At 45.5% G+C, this 18,126-nt stretch overlaps 1 protein-coding gene across 1 annotated transcript; it reads right to left on the bottom strand.

The window, feature by feature from the left end:
- Positions 1 to 3,025: 3,025 nt before the first annotated feature.
- Positions 3,026 to 6,727, bottom strand: LOC127313336 (probable methyltransferase PMT26). Its single transcript, XM_051343871.2, has 7 exons — positions 5,675 to 6,727; positions 5,416 to 5,565; positions 4,572 to 4,953; positions 4,294 to 4,471; positions 3,942 to 4,214; positions 3,609 to 3,803; positions 3,026 to 3,490 (listed from the first exon to the last, which is right to left on the bottom strand). The coding sequence occupies exons 1-7, from the start codon at positions 6,407 to 6,409 to the stop codon at positions 3,280 to 3,282; spliced, it is 2,124 nt and encodes a 707-aa protein (XP_051199831.1). The 5' UTR covers positions 6,410 to 6,727; the 3' UTR covers positions 3,026 to 3,279.
- Between the last annotated feature and the right edge of the window lie 11,399 nt (positions 6,728 to 18,126).

Genomic DNA, 18,126 nt, shown 5'->3' with positions numbered 1-18,126 from the left:
CCCTACTTTGGTGAAGAATTTGAACAAACAAATGAGACGGTACTGTTGTATTTGTATAGCATTTTATTTTTTAGGTAAAAAAATTATGGTCCCATAATTCAAGTGAAACAGAGGTAGCTCATCTATCTGAAAACACTCAAACATAGCCATTAAATCATCCTTTAGAAAGTCCCAACCTGCTTGATAAAAATCCGCCGGGAATCCATCTGGGGCCTTATTTTTCTCCATTTGTGCCACTGCTTTTTTTAACCCCATCCTTCGTAAAATCCGCAATTAAAATTTCACTTTCGTTGTCCGAGATTTGTTTGATGTCCTGATTTACTAATTCAACCAGAGTACAGGAACTCGGTTGTGGTGGTATATGTCTTTAAATTTCCTGACCCATAATGCTTTCTTCTTCTTGTTCTAACTGAAAAATCTTCTTTCTACGATGTTTACCATTTGCAATTAAGTGAAAATATTTCGTATTATCCCCTCCTTCTTAGATATGTTTAACTTTAGCTCTTTGTAGCCACTTAGACTTCTCATCGTGGCTTAACTTAGCTAGATCATTGCTAGCCTTGCGCAAAATGGCTCTCGCCTCCTCATCTAGCGGAAATGTCTCCGCTTTACAAGCAAGGATATCAATAATGTGTGATAATCTATCCCGTTCGGTTTTGTAATCCCCACTTAAATTTCGTGCCCATCCCCGAAGAAATTGCCTAAGATGTCTTATCTTATTTTTCCATTTCTCCATAGCATTATCCCCACTTGAAATAGACGGCCGTTCACGCTTGACTATGTCTAAGAAACCATCCTTTTTTAACCAGGCGAGTACAATGGAGAACGTAGATCTATTGTCGCTAAATGATTGTTCCCCAGTATCTAAAATTAGAGGAGTATGATCCGACCCAGATCGTCTTAGAGCCCTAACCGTCACCAAAGGGAATTTCTGCTCCCATTCGATACTAGATAAAATTCTATCGAGTTTTTCATATGTAGGAGCCCAAGTAAATTGGCATTCCGAGAGGGCTATCACTCTGAGATCCAAACTTTTAATTATCGCATTAAAAATGAAAAGCCAACGCTCATTAAAATTATCCTTGTTCTTGTCTTACTTTCGCCTAATGATATTAAAATCATCTCCAACAATCAGAGGCAAATGTTCGTCTTCGCACATCCTGACTAATTCAGCAAGAAAATCAGGCTTCTGCTCATCTTGAGCAGCCCCATAAACAGCGACCAAAACCCATTTAAAATTATCGTGTTTAGAAGTAACGTAGAATTTGACACACCTTTCTCCGGACTGAGATTGTATCAGCGTTGATACCCACTAAGATACCACCTGATCTCTCAATTGGAGGAACACAATACCATTGGAAGTCTAACCCTCCAGAAATATGATTCAAAAAAAGGTGCAGAAAAATTGTCTCTTCCAGATTCCGAAATAGCAAAAAAATCTAGTTTGAAATCCCTAATTGTCTCATTGATAAAAATATGGTTCGCTGAATCTCTAAAACCACCACTATTCCAAAAACCGCCTTTCATTTTATGTATGAATCAAACTAGCCTAGTACTCCTACGTACATTTTTTAGCACTACTTTTTGTTTTCGTTTGTACACCCTAGTCACTTTGGGTTTAACAAAAGTAACAGTATCCTCCTCTTCGATATGTTGTTCCTCTCCTATTAAATCAAGTGACAAATCAGAAGCGTGACCAAAGATAGCATGCTGACCCTCCTCAACACCCCTTTTAAATTTTTGGCTAACATAACTAGCATCCTCATATTATCTGTTTCTTTTATAAATTTTTTTTTTGAGAAAACGCAAAGGACATTTGCGTTTCATTTCACTGAAAATGAAGAGTTTGGGTTATATCCTCCCAGGAGGTAGATTACACGAAAAGGGTCAAAAAAATCAGTGCACATCCCGGGTGGGAGGCAAGACTACTCTTAGCCCTTGTGCACCCGCCCGCGCCTAGAGCCTGCTTTCCTCCTTGATCCTAGTCACTAGGGAGTGGACAGATGGTTGGGCGCCTTCGAAGATGCAATTATTTTTGTGCTTCCAAGTCATCCAGGGGATCAGTAGGGTGGTGGTGGCCAGTCCCTTGCGCATGGGGCTAGGGGTGTCATGCTTTGCTTTGTGCCACCATTCCATGAGGGATTAATAGAGTTCTCAATTTGCCGAGGTGACTTTCCTAACGAAACACCCAACCTCACTGCCCAATATCATTTGACAAAGAAGCAAGCGAAAATTTGGAATAAGTAAATCCTCATTTTTTGCTTGGGTTAATAGCTGAGCAGGCTCCATACCAGCACTCGGTTGAGAACGAATTCTTGCACTCGATCGGACTTCCATCTCCTTATCTGAAATACCACCAAAAGCAACAATGTCCTCCTGAAATATCGCCCTCCAAGATAAACTCCTGTACCCGCAGCCTTAACATTTGTTCCGCCGTTAAGCATAACACTAGTATGCTTTGGAGACATAACCGATCCTCTTGATTGTGGAGATGAAAATGTATTCCCCACAAACCCATCTTCATGAGCAACCGCTCTGTGCCATAGTAGAAACCCAAGCTTTTGGTTCAAGCTTTTCTTTATTGAAAGCTCGTACACTACTAGCGGAAGCACAAATCAATCATGAATAAACCTGAGAAAATACAATAGCAAAACAGAAACCCTAGTTCTCCACTAGTTACTCCAATTCTCATCCACAATTGTTTAGAGGCAGAAGAACTGAAGAACGTACCCAAATGTAGGGTGAAAAAATAACCTTGTTAACAAAGAGGGCAAAATCACCTTATTATCGCCATAAACTTTCTTCGATTCTTCTTCAGCATCTTCCTATTTTCATGACTTGTCTGACACTTGTTTCGGGCAAGGTAACCTTGTTACTTCAAATCCACATTGCCTGAAATTTTGGAATCGAAATCATTTGTGACTGCCTCAAACTTTGTAATCAAATCATTTCTGTTTCTTATTATGCTTCAAGAAACTGTTAATTGTTTCTCACATCTGAGATCAGTCAGCATTGGCGGCAAGCGTGGAAAAACGGTATATCTTATTATTAACACAAATAATGATCATGTATTACATAAACTACATACACTGCCTTGTCTTGCCTCCTCTGCTAATTCAAGATAAATGAATTGCTAGTAACAATATCATCATATGCTACCCTACAGATCAACTTTCTTCTACATAAGAACAATGTATACTCTGTCAAAAAAATCAATGTATATATATTATATATATATATGTATATGCCAATGGATCGTGAGAGCTTTTTTAGCTTCAGTCAACTGGAAGAAGGGTTTGGTCGCCACATGGTCTTCTGCACAAATAGAAGGCCTTCCTTGTCCTGAGAGTACGACAACCGGACCTCCCAGTGCAGCGATTTGACAATTGACTCGACCTCGCTTATCGTCTCCATGTCATCCCTAACAATCAGCCTCCCTCCCGGCCTCGCTATACGATCCACCTCCACGATCACACCCAACAGTTCACACCTACAACATCAACATTCAAGTCTTACTAAACCACCAAGATAATAAAATTTCCACATGCATACACTCATTCACGATAGCTTTTGTGTTGCGTCAGTTTATCTTCTGTCAAGAATATTACCTCTTCTTAACCTTGGAGAAGATATGGTTCGCGTGCACAAGATCGTAGCTTCTCGGGTAGGTGCTAAACGACTCGCACCAGTCATGGTACAGTCCAAACAGCCCGCGCTCGTATATGATCGGGAGTGTGTCGGGTGAATCAATTGGAACTACGTTCATGACCCACACCTTCATGTTTCGCAAAGCCGCTGCAAACCTACATCAGCAAGCAGACGGCAGGAATTCATGGCATGTACTACATTACGATTGCCATGCAAGAAAACTGTAGACTGGGTGGCAGAATTTTCATTCTTTTCAAGGCTAGAAGAGAACAACCATGTGATGTGTTTCTTACCCTCCATATACAGCTTTCATGTCCATAACATTTCTGACAGCGTTCCAATCAATACCAAAGCCTTCCATATAAGAATTGCGTATGACCCGCTTCCAGTGCTCGTAGTCTGCTTGAAAATCGTCTGGAGCAGGCTTTCCATACACTCCAGCCTCTGAGCTGTTCAACCAGTAAGGTGGTTTTTCCACCCTCAATGGCCATTCTTCCGGCCACCGTGAACCACGGATGGCGGGGCCAGTGGGAAATTTATGGATACAAGACTGCAACGAAACATTCCTGAAGGGAAACCAGAAAATATGTTAAGTTATGAACAATATTTTGTGGCATCGTCAAAGATATAAGTATATAACCTTACCAGACAGCATCAGGATTATCGTATTCTCCACACAGTGGAGGGTTCGCATCAGCAGATCTTGCGTCGTAGCAGCGGTTGTCCTTTGGTTTTTGGAAAATTGCTATGCCCTTTCGATTTATCCTCTCCATTACTTTATTCACCAATTCCCAGCACATCGACCTTGTCAGAGCAGACATGGCTGGCAAAGCGCAAAAAAAATAAGATATTAGATAGGTTATTTGCCAGAACTTGGGAGCAACAAATGAAAGAAAAAAACAAGCAATCACCAATTAATTTACCTTCCCATATCTCGACATCCTCGGGTTTTTTCAGGTACACAGGAGTCGCAGACCACACAAAGTAACCACCAGGCCGTAACACTCTGTTCAATTCGAGCAAGAGCTTCCCACCTTCAATATGCCATGGTACCCTACAGCGTGCACAATGAACAGCATCAAAGACCCCGCTAGGAAACGGGAGCCTTTTCGTGCCCATAACCGCCGATATGGCAGGGATTCCTCTCTCGAGAGCAAACTGCACCTGAGCCTCATGCTCATCTTTCGGTGCAAAGGACATGGTAAGAACATCTCTGTCGAACAGATATCCTCCAAAGCTCGCCACTCCGCAGCCCACGTCTAGAATTACACGGGTCCTTTTTCCCCATGCCACATCTTTCTTTGCCTGTGAACGCATGTCAAACAGAGAACCTCAGTGTTAACTACATTGTGTTCCCACAATGCATTCAGTCGCTGCAGATGCCGGGGCTATCCCATTCGGAAAAGATAAACTACATTGCTTTCCTAAATCAAGTACACCATCCATTGCAGAGGACGGGGGCTTTTCAACCTCCGTTCCAAAGAAAAAGAAGTACACCATCCTTTTTCATGAGGAACGGCTAACTGTATTCTGCTTGATTACAGCAATCATGTAGGCAAGCATAGTTAATTAGTTATGCATAATTCATTTGGAAAAAATTTACGTACGTCGCCTATTCAAAATATCACTAGCATTATCTGACCATGATATGCTGACCGTAGCTTTTGTGTACAAATTATTGAACTAACTTTTTCAGAACGCAGAAACTCTGAACTTATCAGCTTGTCAGAATCAATATTCTAGTGAATGGTAGCAGTCAAGTGTTACCTCCTGAATGAAATCGATGTAATGCAACGCGCCATACTTGAACTGAGTCCCACCTCCCGGAAACACCAGATGCTCCCCAGAGATATTGACCCAGTTCTGATGCCCCTTGAATTCCACCAGCTGAGTATGGGGGACATTGCTGTACCATATCTGCACCAACAAAACCCCAAGTGGGTAAACAAACCATGTCTGCAGCCAGCAGATAACTACCGTACTCATGCATCAAACACAAAGAATTTCTTCAGCGACCAACTAGAACCTGATCTCTGCTCTTGGGCCATCTTATCGGGCTCCGGTACCCATTTGGCAGAGGAACGAGGCACGTCGGCGGCTCCTCGGGGCAATGCCGCTCCCGGTGCTCGTAGTGCTCGTCGTGCTGCAGCTTCCTGATGAATTCTACGTTGTCGAGGCACGGGATGTAGTCGGCTCCGGCCTCGGTGTCGCAGAGCTTCCAATTGGCGCTCGCCGCTGCAGTCGACGCCACCGTGGTGGTATCTGGAATGTCAGACTTGGCGGCCTGCGTGCGCCATTGTGCCGGATCTGTTGCCGTCTCGTTGAGGAGCTCGGCCTGGCTTGCGTCCGGGAATACCTCTGCGTCTCTTTTGGACTCTTGCTCCTGATCCACATCCGGCTTCTCCACATTGGGCTCTGTCACAACCTGTTCATCAGGCTGCTGATTTGTTCTCTCTAGCGGCTCTGCCACGGCGTCCTGTCTCGCCGCAGGAGGCTCCTCCTGCTCATCGGCGCTTTTTTCTGAGTCGACGACGGGGGCGTCGGGGGTCGTGTTCCCCTCCGTTCCAGCACCGGCGGGGGTTGGGGTGGGGCGGCGCCACAATGAGCCTGCCTGGAACGGAGAGAACTCGACGGGGGAGACGAGGGTGGAGGAGGCCATCCAGACCCCGACCAGGCAGAGCCCGACGAAGACGGCTACGATGGTGGCGGACAAGCAGGAGGAGCCCGACCGGACGTCGGCGCGCGTGTGGCCGAGCGCCATTGGCTCCTTATTGCATCAGGCAATCGAGAGATAGAAGAAGAAAAGCGCAATCAACAGAGGCAGGAGGAAGAAGATCTGGAGAGTTGTTGAACGAGTGACCCGAACTCAAAGATTACCAGGAAAATCGATTCAGAATTGGCAAGGAATCGAGCAGCAGGAGGAAGAATGGGAGAATCCGACAGAAAAGAAGGCTTCTTTTTTCGTTGCGAGCGATGGAATCGCGGATCCAGATTTCTTCGATGACCGGACGCGACCGGCCTCCCGCACAAACGCCGCTTGTCCAGCAGACCAACACCCACGTCGCCCGGCGCTCGCTGCTCAAAGAAAAGAAAAGTGAAAAACTAGAATAAATTTCATATTCCGCCTTTTATTTGTGCCAGGCGCCAGAGCCCAAAGGGAATGACCGTGTTGAGACAGGGTGGCACGAAGTTTAAATCTCAGGTTTAACATTTTCATGCTTGTAAAAACTGAATATTATTTAGTTGGATGCGTCATTTTTATTGACAGGCAGGTGTCTATGGTGACTTAATTTATCTTAAGACCCGCCGGATCATGTTTCATGGACTCGATTTCTCGGTGTGCTCATACGGGTAGGCTGTTTGCGTACGTTTGTACTATGTTTCGAAAAAGAAAAAGAAAAGGTCGCAAGAGGCCTCCCGCTTTTCGTCTAGCTTATGCAAAAGTAGAGTAAATGGACTCCATCAATGATATCGACTTAAAGCATGGTTGACTTAAAGCATGGTTAGTGAAAAGACCCGAACCACAACTCGTCTCATCTGCAACCCTAGTTGACACGGAAATTGTTGGATATGGTGCGCTAGAGGCAAATAATAAAGGGTGCTTGTTATTATATATCAACAGTTCATAATAGTTTCATGCCATGCTGTAACTGTATTAATCGGAAACATTGAGGCGGAAACATTGAGGCATGTATGGTATTCTAAACAAACCAGGGTCCCTACTAAGCATACACAAACTAGTTCATTGATGAGAATCGATAATCGAGGTTTCCGATCATGGACACACATGTCAGTGACAATTGAGACATATCATTCGGTGAATGATATGATGGACATACTCAATATATAAGTATTGCAACACGATCAAGTCACAATGTTCACCTTGCGATACTAACAAAATGTTATAACATAATCCTTAGATTGTGAGGCCATATCTAAACATATCACGGTGGCTGCTTAGGCATCATCAACCGCCACACCGTAACATGGTGGCCATAAAGGTGTTGCTCAAGTATTCCAAAGGGATGGGTTGAGGCGTATGTGTCAATAGAGGAATTTGTTCAACCGCGTGACGGAAGATACTTAGGGCCCACTCGGTGAGATTACATCCAAGTTGCAACGCCTGACTAGGTCATGAGGATGGAATCACATGGGAACGAGTTGAATAGCCTTGTCTGTAACGAGATCGAACTAGGTATGATTATACCAATGATCACATCTGGACAAGTCTAGTATCGAAGTAACAAAGGGAATAGGACTCGACATTTGCGGTTCAACGACTTTATATTCGTGGAGGACATAGGGATCATTAAGGTTCTCCAGAAGACGTAGGGTTCAATGAAAACTAAGATTGTTTTTGATTCATTAGAAACACCGGAGAATAGAGACGAGAGAACCGGAATGGGTTCGAGGAGAATCCGGAGGATGTTCGGAGTGGTTCGAGAGGTGTCTCGGATCATCATGAGTTAAATAATACTCCCTCCGTTCCTTTCTATAGTGCCTATAGATTTTTGACATTTGTTTCATAATATAAGACTGTAGCTTGGCTTTTTTCAATTACCCCCTCCACCGGTCAACTCCCACACGACATGCATGAGAAAAAATCCATACAAAATAGGAAACAATTAATTGAGATTACCGATTCATGTCCCCAAGGATTGCTTAGATTTAGGAAGTAATGTTTTTATTTTCTAAATTAAACCTCGCTACACATATATGGAGAGTCAACCAGACAGATTTGTGGGATTTGTTATGGTAAGTTAGGAAGTTATTGATTTTCCTAATTTTAGTATGATCTCAAATCGTTCAGCCAGGAGGTCTTGTGTAAAAAACACTCTTGCGCTAATTTCCGTGCCAAAATACTATAAGCACTATAGAATGGAACGGAGGGAGTATGTATTATGTATAAATTAAATGAATTAATATTTAATTATATATTTAATAATAAAAGGTGCAGTACCTTAATGGGCCCCTCCCGGAGGGGAACCCATTAAGTGGCCGGCCACCACCCCCTCCCCCATGGGCTTATGGGGTGGCTAGGGTTTGAGGTAAGGGGGCTCATGGGCCCAAGTAGGCCCAGTCAGCCACCCCCTTAGGGCCTAGCCGGCCACCTCCTTCCCTCCCCACCTTTTTAACTCCCACATTGCCTGGCCAAAGCCTCCACCTATCCCCTTCCCCTATATATAGTGGGGCATATGGAAGTAGGAGAACACACAATTAGGGTTGAGGAAAGGAGAACCCTCCTTCTTGTGACGGTAAAGCACACGTCCGTTGGGAACCCCAAGAGGAAGGTATGATGCGTACAGCGGCAAGTTTTTTCCTCAGTAAGAAACCAAGGTTATCGAACCAGTAGGAGTCAAGAAGCACGTTGAAGGTTGATGGCGGCGGAGTGTAGTGCGGCGCAACACCAGGGATTCCGGCGCCAACATGGAATCTGCACAACACAACCAAGATACTTTGCCCCAACTTAACAGTGAGGTTGTCAATCTCACCGGCTTGCTGTAACAAAGGATTAGATGTATAGTGTGGATGATGATGTTTGCAAAGAACAGTAGAACGAGTATTGCAGTAGATTGTATTCCATGTTAAGAATGGACCGGGGTCCACAGTTCACTAGTGGTGTCTCTCCCATAAGATAAATAGCATATTGGGTGAACAAATTACAGTTGGGCAATTGACAAATAAAGAGGGCATGACCATGCACATACATGTTATGATGAGTAGTGTGAAATTCAATTGGGCATTACGACAAAGTACATAGACCGCTATCCAGCATGCATCTATGCCTAAAAAGTCCACCTTTAGGTTATCATCCGAACCCCTTCCAGTATTAAGTTGCAAACAACAGACAATTGCATTAAGTATGGTGCGTAACGTAATCAACAAATATATCCTTAGACATAGCATTGATGTTTTATCCCTAGTGGCAACAGCACATCCACAACCTTAGAACTTTCTCACATCGTCCTGCATTTAATGGAGGCATGAACCCACTATCGAGCATAAATACTCCCTCTTGGAGTTACAAGTAAAAACTTGGCCAGAGCCTCTACTAATAACGGAGAGCATGCAAGATCATAAACAACACATAGATGATAGATTGATAATCAACATAACATAGCATTCATTATTCATCGGATCCCAACAAACGCAACATGTAGCATTACAAATAGATGATCTTGATCATGTTAGGCAGCTCACAAGATCCAACAATGATAGCACAATTAGGAGAAGATGACCATCTAGCTACTGCTATGGGCCCATAGTCCAGGGGTGAACTACTCACACATCACTCCGGAGGCGACCATGGCGGTGAAGAGTCCTCCGGGAGATGATTCCCCTCTCCGGCAGGGTGCCGGAGGCGATCTCCTGAATCCCCCTGTACGGATCGTAGCGAACAAGAGGGGGGGTGAATGGAGCTACGGCAATTTTTAGTCTTTTTCAATTTTTATGCAACGGAAGGTAAAGGTGTGACTTTTAGCAATGGGGTGGTCCTACAATGAAGCAAGAGCATGTGCAACAAGTAAAGGAATCAACAAGATAGTAAAAGTAAGGAGCGAGACAACCGGGAGGGCGCGAGGCGAGTCGAGGTTTGTTTCCCGCAGTTCCCTCCACTAAAGGAGGTACGTCTGCGTTGAGGAGGTGCTAGTCTCACACAAGAGACTAGGCGGCCACACCACGAAGGAAGGCCTCACCCTCTTCCTCGAGAGAGCTCCACGGAGGTTCTCTCCCTCTTCCACTAAGGCACCGGTCGAGGCGGTGATTCCTTCACAAGGTTGGGGCGAGCTCCACACACACAAGGATGCTCCCAACACCCTATGGAGCTAGTACATCACCAAGCTAGACTCCATAGCTGCTCATCTCCAATGCTCCACCATAGGAACCCATCACCAATGCTCCACCATAGGAACTCCTCCAATGCTCCACCAAGAAACTCTCCAAGGCTCCACCAAGAAACTCTCCAAGGCTCCACCAAAGGAACTCCCCAATGCTCCATCAAAGGAACTCTTCTCCAAGATCCACCAAAGGAACCCTACCACCAAGATCCACTAAGGAATAGCTAGTATTTGTGAAATCTCTCTTGGTAGAACTATAGATCGGGGTCTCCTCCACCTATCCTCAAAATTAGGGCAAGATTGGTTGGAGGGGGAAGGAGATCCTCAAGGATTAAGCTCAGCAACAATGGAGGAGAGAGAAGGGGAAGAGATAAAATCGGGTGGGGAAGAAGGGGCCCTTAAATAGGCTCCTCCAAATCCAACCGTTATACCCAGTTTTGGCCTAAGCGGTACTACCGCTTTGGTGTAAGCGGTACTACCGCTCTGAGTTCAAAATCGACCCAGATCTGGTCAAAGGACACAGAGCGGTACTACCGCACGAGGTACCGCTCGTGGTACCGCAATAGGGTCCAGACCTTACTGGACTCGAAGCGGTACCAGAGCGGTACCAGGCGGCATCTGCCGTAACGCGTTACGGTACCTCGAGCGGTACCGTGAGCGGTACTACCGCTCGTGAGCGGTACTACCGCCCCAGGTACTGCAGGGGTACCGCAACTTGTTCTGGGGGACAAATTCACAGCAGAACTCAGAGCGGTACCGAGGGCGGTACCTATAGGGGTAGCGGTACTACCGCTATAGGTACCGGTAGTACCGGCCTGGCTAAAACTGGTTTTCTTCCCTTTTTCTCTCCAACTTTGTTACCTCGAACTAAACGCACACAAAACCGGAAAACCTATCAACTACGCTTCAGTCTTCTGATCTTGACGCGTCCGGCGAGGTCACCGTGTACTTGCAAATCTAACAATGATACTCAAGGCACACGGTGAGATTACTCAAGTGTTGTCATCAAACACACAAAACTTAGGGTATGAATTTTGCTCTTACAATCTCCCCCTTTTTGGTGTTTGATGACAACACAAGAGTTGACAATAACATATGATATTATGATGAGAACATTAGATTTGCAAAAACTAGACGGAGCTCCCCCTACACATGTGCATATCGTGAATATGTATTTGAATACAAATACACATGTTATAGAGACATCACTCCCCCTAGTTTTTACAAACCAAGCACATATGCAACATAGATAGATGACATGTTCAAGAGGCATATGCACAATATGGAGGCAACATGAGATCATATACGGAGATTTGGGTGAAGTTATCATACCATAGCCTTGAGAATACCCAAACTCACAAAAGGATGCCTCCATAGGGTTGTTGATGTAGCCATAAGACAAGATAAGCAACTAGAACCAAATGGCTACAACCAACGAAGGTCTCCATCCACCTAGGAACTTCTCCCCCTTTGGCATCGGAACACCAAAAAGGAGGGTAACTAGAGAGATGGAGAAAAAGAACATACACCCAAGCTTGCAAAAATCACGAGCAAACAAGCTTGAATGAGGTTCTTAAAACAAGAAGAAGAAAGCAAAGAAGAAAGACAAAATAAGGTCACGAAGAACCGAAAAACCCTCAAGAAGGGGGTGTTGGTGGCCGAAGCCACCGTGTAAGAGTATAGTAGTTGTGAGGTCGCGTAGATGTATCTAGGACTCACGGACTACAACTCAACATGAAGCTCATAAGTCACTTAATTGACAAATAGCAAATGTTTTGGATTTCTTTATGCATTATGGGGGGAGTGATAGCTCAATGAATTTAAACTGCACTCCCCCTATGTCCATGCGTGCCTTTCAACTAGATATGACGGTAAGATTGGTATGTGCGCATGACGGTCAAGCAAAGTTCGACGGATCAATGATATTTAGCTCATGCCTCAACTCAATAAAGCGCTTCTCATCCAAGGGCTTCGTGAAGATATCCGCCAATTGCTCCTTGGTGCCAATATAGGATAGTACAATATCTCCGCGAGCAATGTGGTCCCGGATGAAGTGGTTCCGTATCTCGATGTGCTTCGTCTTGCCATGAAGAACCGGATTGTAGGCGATCTTGATTGCGCTCTCATTGTCACACAAAAGAGGCACCTTGCTATACTCGAGTCCATAGTCCCGCAAGGTTTGCCTCATCCATAAGATTTGAGCACAACTACTCGCCGCGGCAATATACTCGGCTTCCGCGGTGGAGACAGAGACACAATTTTGCTTCTTCGAGGACCAACACACCAAAGATCTTCCAAGAAAGTGACATGCTCTGGAGGTAGACTTCCTATCAATCTTGTCGCCCGCCCAATCGGAGTCGGTGAAACCAACCAATGCGAAGTCCGTGTCCCTTGGGTACCATAGTCCGAAGTGTGGGGTATCAACTAAATATCGAAAGATCCTCCTGACCGCCACAAGGTGGCTTTCCTTCGGACTTGCTTGAAACCGTGCACACATACCAACGCTCAACATGATATCCGGGCGAGAGGCACAAAGGTAGAGAAGCGAACCTATCATCGAACGGTAGAGCTTGGTATCCACCGCCTTGCCGCCTTCGTCAAGAGTGAGTTGACACTTGAGTTGCATCGGAGTTCCGATCCCCTTGGCGTCCTTCATATCAAAGCGCTTGAGCATGTCTTGGAGGTACTTTGCTTGATTGATGAAGGTGCCTTGTCGCATTTGCTTGATCTCGAACCCGAGGAAGTACTTGAGTTCACCCATCATTGACATCTCAAACCTATTTGTCATCAACATAGCAAACTCATCGTTGAATTTTGTGTTAGTAGAGCCAAATATGATGTCATCTACATAGAGTTGTCATACGAAAAGCTCCCCATTGACCTTCTTAGTAAAAAGAGTGGGATCAATTTTCCCCACTTGGAAACCACGGTCTTCAAGCAACTCCTTGAGATGCTCATACCAAGCTCTAGGAGCTTGTTTGAGACCATATAGGGCCTTTTTGAGCTTGAAGACATGGTCCGGAAAATGGGGGTCCTCGAACCCCGGGGGTTGCTTCACATACACTTCCTCATGTAGAGGACTATTAAGAAAAGCGCTCTTAACATCCATTTGTTGCAACTTAAAGCCATGATGTGAGGCAAAGGCCAAAAGGATACGGATGGACTCGAGCCTTGCAACGGGTGCAAAGGTTTCACCAAAGTCCATGCCTTCGACTTGAGAATAGCCTTGTGCCACCAATCTTGCTTTGTTGCGGATGACCGTGCCACTTTCATCTTGCTTGTTCTTGAAGATCCACTTGGTGCCGATAACATTGCGGCGGTGATCGGGTCGCTTCATGAGAGTCCATACATCATTCCTCTTGAAGTTGTTGAGTTCCTCTTGCATAGCATTCAACCAATCGGGATCTTTTAGAGCATCATCAACTTTGAGTGGTTCCACCCTAGAGACAAAGGCATGGTGCGCACAAAAGTTTGCAAGTTGCCTCCGAGTGGTGACATTTCTCTTGATATCACCAATGATGTTTTGCAAGGAATGAGACTTGAGACGCAAGTGTCTTGTAGTAGGATCTTCACGGCGAGTGTCGGCTTGAGGAGATGGTTCTTGAGAGTCCTCTTGGCCTTCATCACGGTTTAGGTCCTCGCCTTGACCTCCATTGTCGTTGAAATAGGCAACCTTGTCATGAGATCCGGACGGCTCGGGGGAATAGGGAGTATCATTGTCCATGAAGATTGTCCCCGAACCACTCGGAGAGGAACTTGAAGCTTGACCTTGGTCACTTGATGTTGGGTGTTGAAGTAGACGAGCTTGCGGTGTATGTTGTTCTTGAGTTTGTTGAGGTGAACTTGGACTTGATTATTGTTGTAGATGTCGAGGTTGATCTTGAGGTTGAGGTTGAACTTGAGGTTGTTGTAGAGGTTGGCTTGCATTTGTTAGATCAACGAAAGAAGCTTGGCCTTGTGGTGTAGATGGCTCCACTTGGGTGGAACTTGGTCCTTCCCCGGTACTCATAGAAGGTAGCGTTTGAGGTAGGCGGATGCCCACACCCATCCTTCCTATGGTATCCAGGGGAATTGCATCTCCTTTCTCACAAGAAGCACTTCGCTCCTCCAAAGATCTATCATCTTCATCGAATGTCACATCACAAGATTCTACAACGCGTCCACTTGACTTGTTGAAGACTCTATAGGCGTGAGAATCCGTAGCATAGCCAACGAAAATTCCTTCTTGAGCTCTTGAATCAAACTTGGATAGGCGCGTGTCCTTGACAAGTATGTAGCATTTGCATCCGAAGACCTTGAAGTATGACACATTAGGCTTGTTGCCGGTGAGGATCTCATACGGTGTCTTCTTAAGACCTTTGCGGAAGTAGAGGCGATTAGTAGCATGGCAAGCGGTAGAGATAGCTTCCGCCCAAAAAATGTAGTTGGACTTGTATTCCATCATCATGGTTCGAGCGGCTTCGATCAAGGTTCGATTCTTCCTTTCGGCGACCCCATTTTGTTGGGGAGTATATGGCGTGGAGTATTGGTGTTCGATTCCTTCCTCGCCGAGGAATTCATCCAATGTATAGTTCTTGAACTCCGTTCCATTGTCGCTCCTTATTGCGAGAATCTTGTTGTCGTACTTGCGTTGAACTTGGTTGGCAAACTCCATCATGGTCCGTTGAGTCTCACTCTTGTACTTGAAGAAGAATACCCAACAATAGCGTGAATAGTCATCAACGATGACGAGGCAATACTTCTTTCCTCCAAGACTTTCATGAGATGGTGGACCAAAGAGATCAATATGTAGGAGCTCCAAGCATCTTGTGGTAGAGATAATAGTCTTGGCCTTGTGAGGAGCTCCATGCATCTTTCCTTGTACGCAAGCCCTACAAACACGATCCTTGCAAAAAGCGACATCTTCTTTTAGTCCGAGAATGTGGCCACCCTTGTGGAGACTTTGCAAAGTCCTCATGTTGACATGGGCTAGTCGGCGATGCCATAACCAACCCTTGTCACCTTTGGCGAATAGGCAAAGAGCGGAAGACGTTGTCTTTCCGGAGAAATCAACAACATACAAACCGTTCTCTACATATCCAACAAAAGCTACATTGAGTGTCTTGCTCCACAAGAGGACCACCATATGTTCATCAAAGAATGTGCATAATCCCATACGAGCAATTTGATGAACGGAGAGTAAGTTGTAACCAAGGGTCTCGACAAGGAGGACATTCACAAGTGAGATGTCGGGTGTTACCACCACCTTGCCAAGACCCAATACCTTAGAGCACGTGTTGTCGCCATATGAAACGGTAGAGAGAGAAGGCCCAAGGTCGACAACAATATCCTTGCTTCCGGTCATATGACTTGTGGCTCCACTATCAACCACCCATTTAGCGCCACCGGAAGCATAGTCCTACAAGGAATCAAGTCTTGGATTTAGGTACCCATTTTTCAATGGGTCCTAGCATGTTAGTAACAAGGGGCTTGGGAACCCAAATAGTCCAATCGACATTGTCCTTTTGAGGACCAATAAAGCGAGCACGAATATGTCCATAGTAATCAACAAAAAGAACATGAGAAGGGTTGTTAGAGCCAGCGAAACCCGTCGAGGTGGAGTTGGATACTCCATCCCTTCTTGAGCTAGCATTGCTCCCTTCACGGTTGGTCTCCATGTTCTTCTTGTCCATCTTCTTCTTGGTCCTCCTCTTCCTCTTCCTCTTTGGCTTGGTAGCCACTCCTCCTTCATTGCTCAAGCCCTCTTTGGCTCCATCTTTTGCTTCAATGATTCCTTCCAAGTACTTGGCTTGAACTTGGAGTCTATCAACCTTGGCCTTCAAGCGATTGACTTCATCTTCATGCTCCGGATGTGGATGACAAATATCAAACACTTGGACCTCCTTTGCCTTGTTCACCCGGAAGTGTTCCATCAAAGCTTCTTCTTGGAGAGCGTTCAACTTCATGAGCAAACGCTTGTCATTTTCCATCTTGGCAATGTCGCTTTCATGAGTGCAACATGCACGGTCCTTGCTCAAGGGAAAGTACTCCTTCAATGTTTCCTCTTGCATGGAGTTGATCTCCATGAGCTTGGCTTCCCTTCTCTCCAAGGTGGCAATTTGCTCCTCATGATCACAACATGTATCCTTCTCCTTGCTCATACGGAGACACTCCTCCAATGACTCTTCTTGCTTGCTACTCAAACTCAATAGCTTGGCCTTGGTGATCTCAAGAGCGGCAATTTCTTCTTCATGGTTGCAACATGAGGTCTTCTCCTTGAACAAGCGATAGTACTCATCCAAGGCTTCTTCTTGAAGAGCATTGACTTCCAAGAGGAGGGCATTGTGCCTCCTCAAGGAAGTAACTTGATCCACAGGCTCATCATGGGAAGAATCGGGGCCTTCATCGTCTTTAGCTTTGTTGCCTTCCTCGAGCAAGAGCATCTTCTTCTTGAGGTCACCAACCAACTCAAGAGCATGGTCTCGATCCTTGGCGAGACTTGAAACAATAGCCTCATTCTTGTCTTCAAGCACAATGACACTAGCTTCAAGAGACATGCGAAGATTCCTTTCATCATCAAGCTCCTCCTTGAGATTGGCAAGCTCATAGGCCGCTTCCCTCTCCAACTTTTCCCTCTTCTCGATAAGATCTTGTGCCGCACCAAGTTGGGCTAAGAGATCCCCAACATGAATCTTGGTGTCCCCCTTCATGTTAGTGAAAAAAGAATCCAAGGAATCCAAACCCATAATCTCACGTTTAACGGTGAGACTAGTGGCATCATCAATATATGAGGCATTAGTAGAGGATGATGGTTTGGAAGGGGATTTTACCTCCGTGGATACCTTTGCCATGAGACACCGTGCATTGTTGGTGGCGAGGTTCTCATTTGGAGAGTCGAAGAGGGAGGTAGAGGGAGTGGTAATGGCGATGGCGGCCACTCCCTCTCCTTCCTTGTTGGAGTGCTTGTCCTCATGCTCCCCATCTTCATCGGAGGTGTACTCTTCACGGATGATGAAGGCTCTAGGCTTCTTGTTGGAGGAGACCTTGTCGTCATTGGACCTGGGGGAGAACTTGGAGAATCCTTTGGAGTGTGGCTTGTACCTATCCTTTGGGGTAAGCCTTCCACCATGATCTTCTCTTCTCTCAAACGTACAATCCGCGACAAAATGATTCTTGTCACTGCAATTGTAGCATGTTCTTCCCCTTGTCCTTTCTCTTGGGCTCTTGGAGGGTCTTCTTGGAGAGTCACGTGATCTTCTTGGTCTTGTGCTTTGTGACATGTTTCCATCCCAAAACTTCTTGGCGACGAGAGCCATGTGCTCATGGTAGTTGAACTTGAGATCATCCGAACCCCACTCAACGGGATCCTCATCACTTTCACTAGCTTCATGCACCCTCATCTTCAATGCGAGGTTGGGCTTGCGGGAGTTGTGGGCGCAAGCAACAAGATCCTTCGCATTCTTCTTGGAGATGTCCAAAGCGATGACTTCGCTAAGGACTTCATCGGATGTCATAGCACGGAAAGAGGCGTTTTGGCGGATGGCCGTCAACTTCACTTCCTCATAAGGGAGGAGAGCGTTGTAGAACTTGCGCTTGACCCAATGGTCATCCACGAACGTTGCTCCAAGATCTTGCATTTGTACGGCAAGAGCGATGAGGCGCC

The sequence above is a fragment of the Lolium perenne genome, chromosome 7, assembly GCF_019359855.2.
Source record: "Lolium perenne isolate Kyuss_39 chromosome 7, Kyuss_2.0, whole genome shotgun sequence".
Taxonomy (NCBI): domain Eukaryota; kingdom Viridiplantae; phylum Streptophyta; class Magnoliopsida; order Poales; family Poaceae; genus Lolium; species Lolium perenne.
This window is presented reverse-complemented; position numbering and strand designations above follow the sequence as displayed.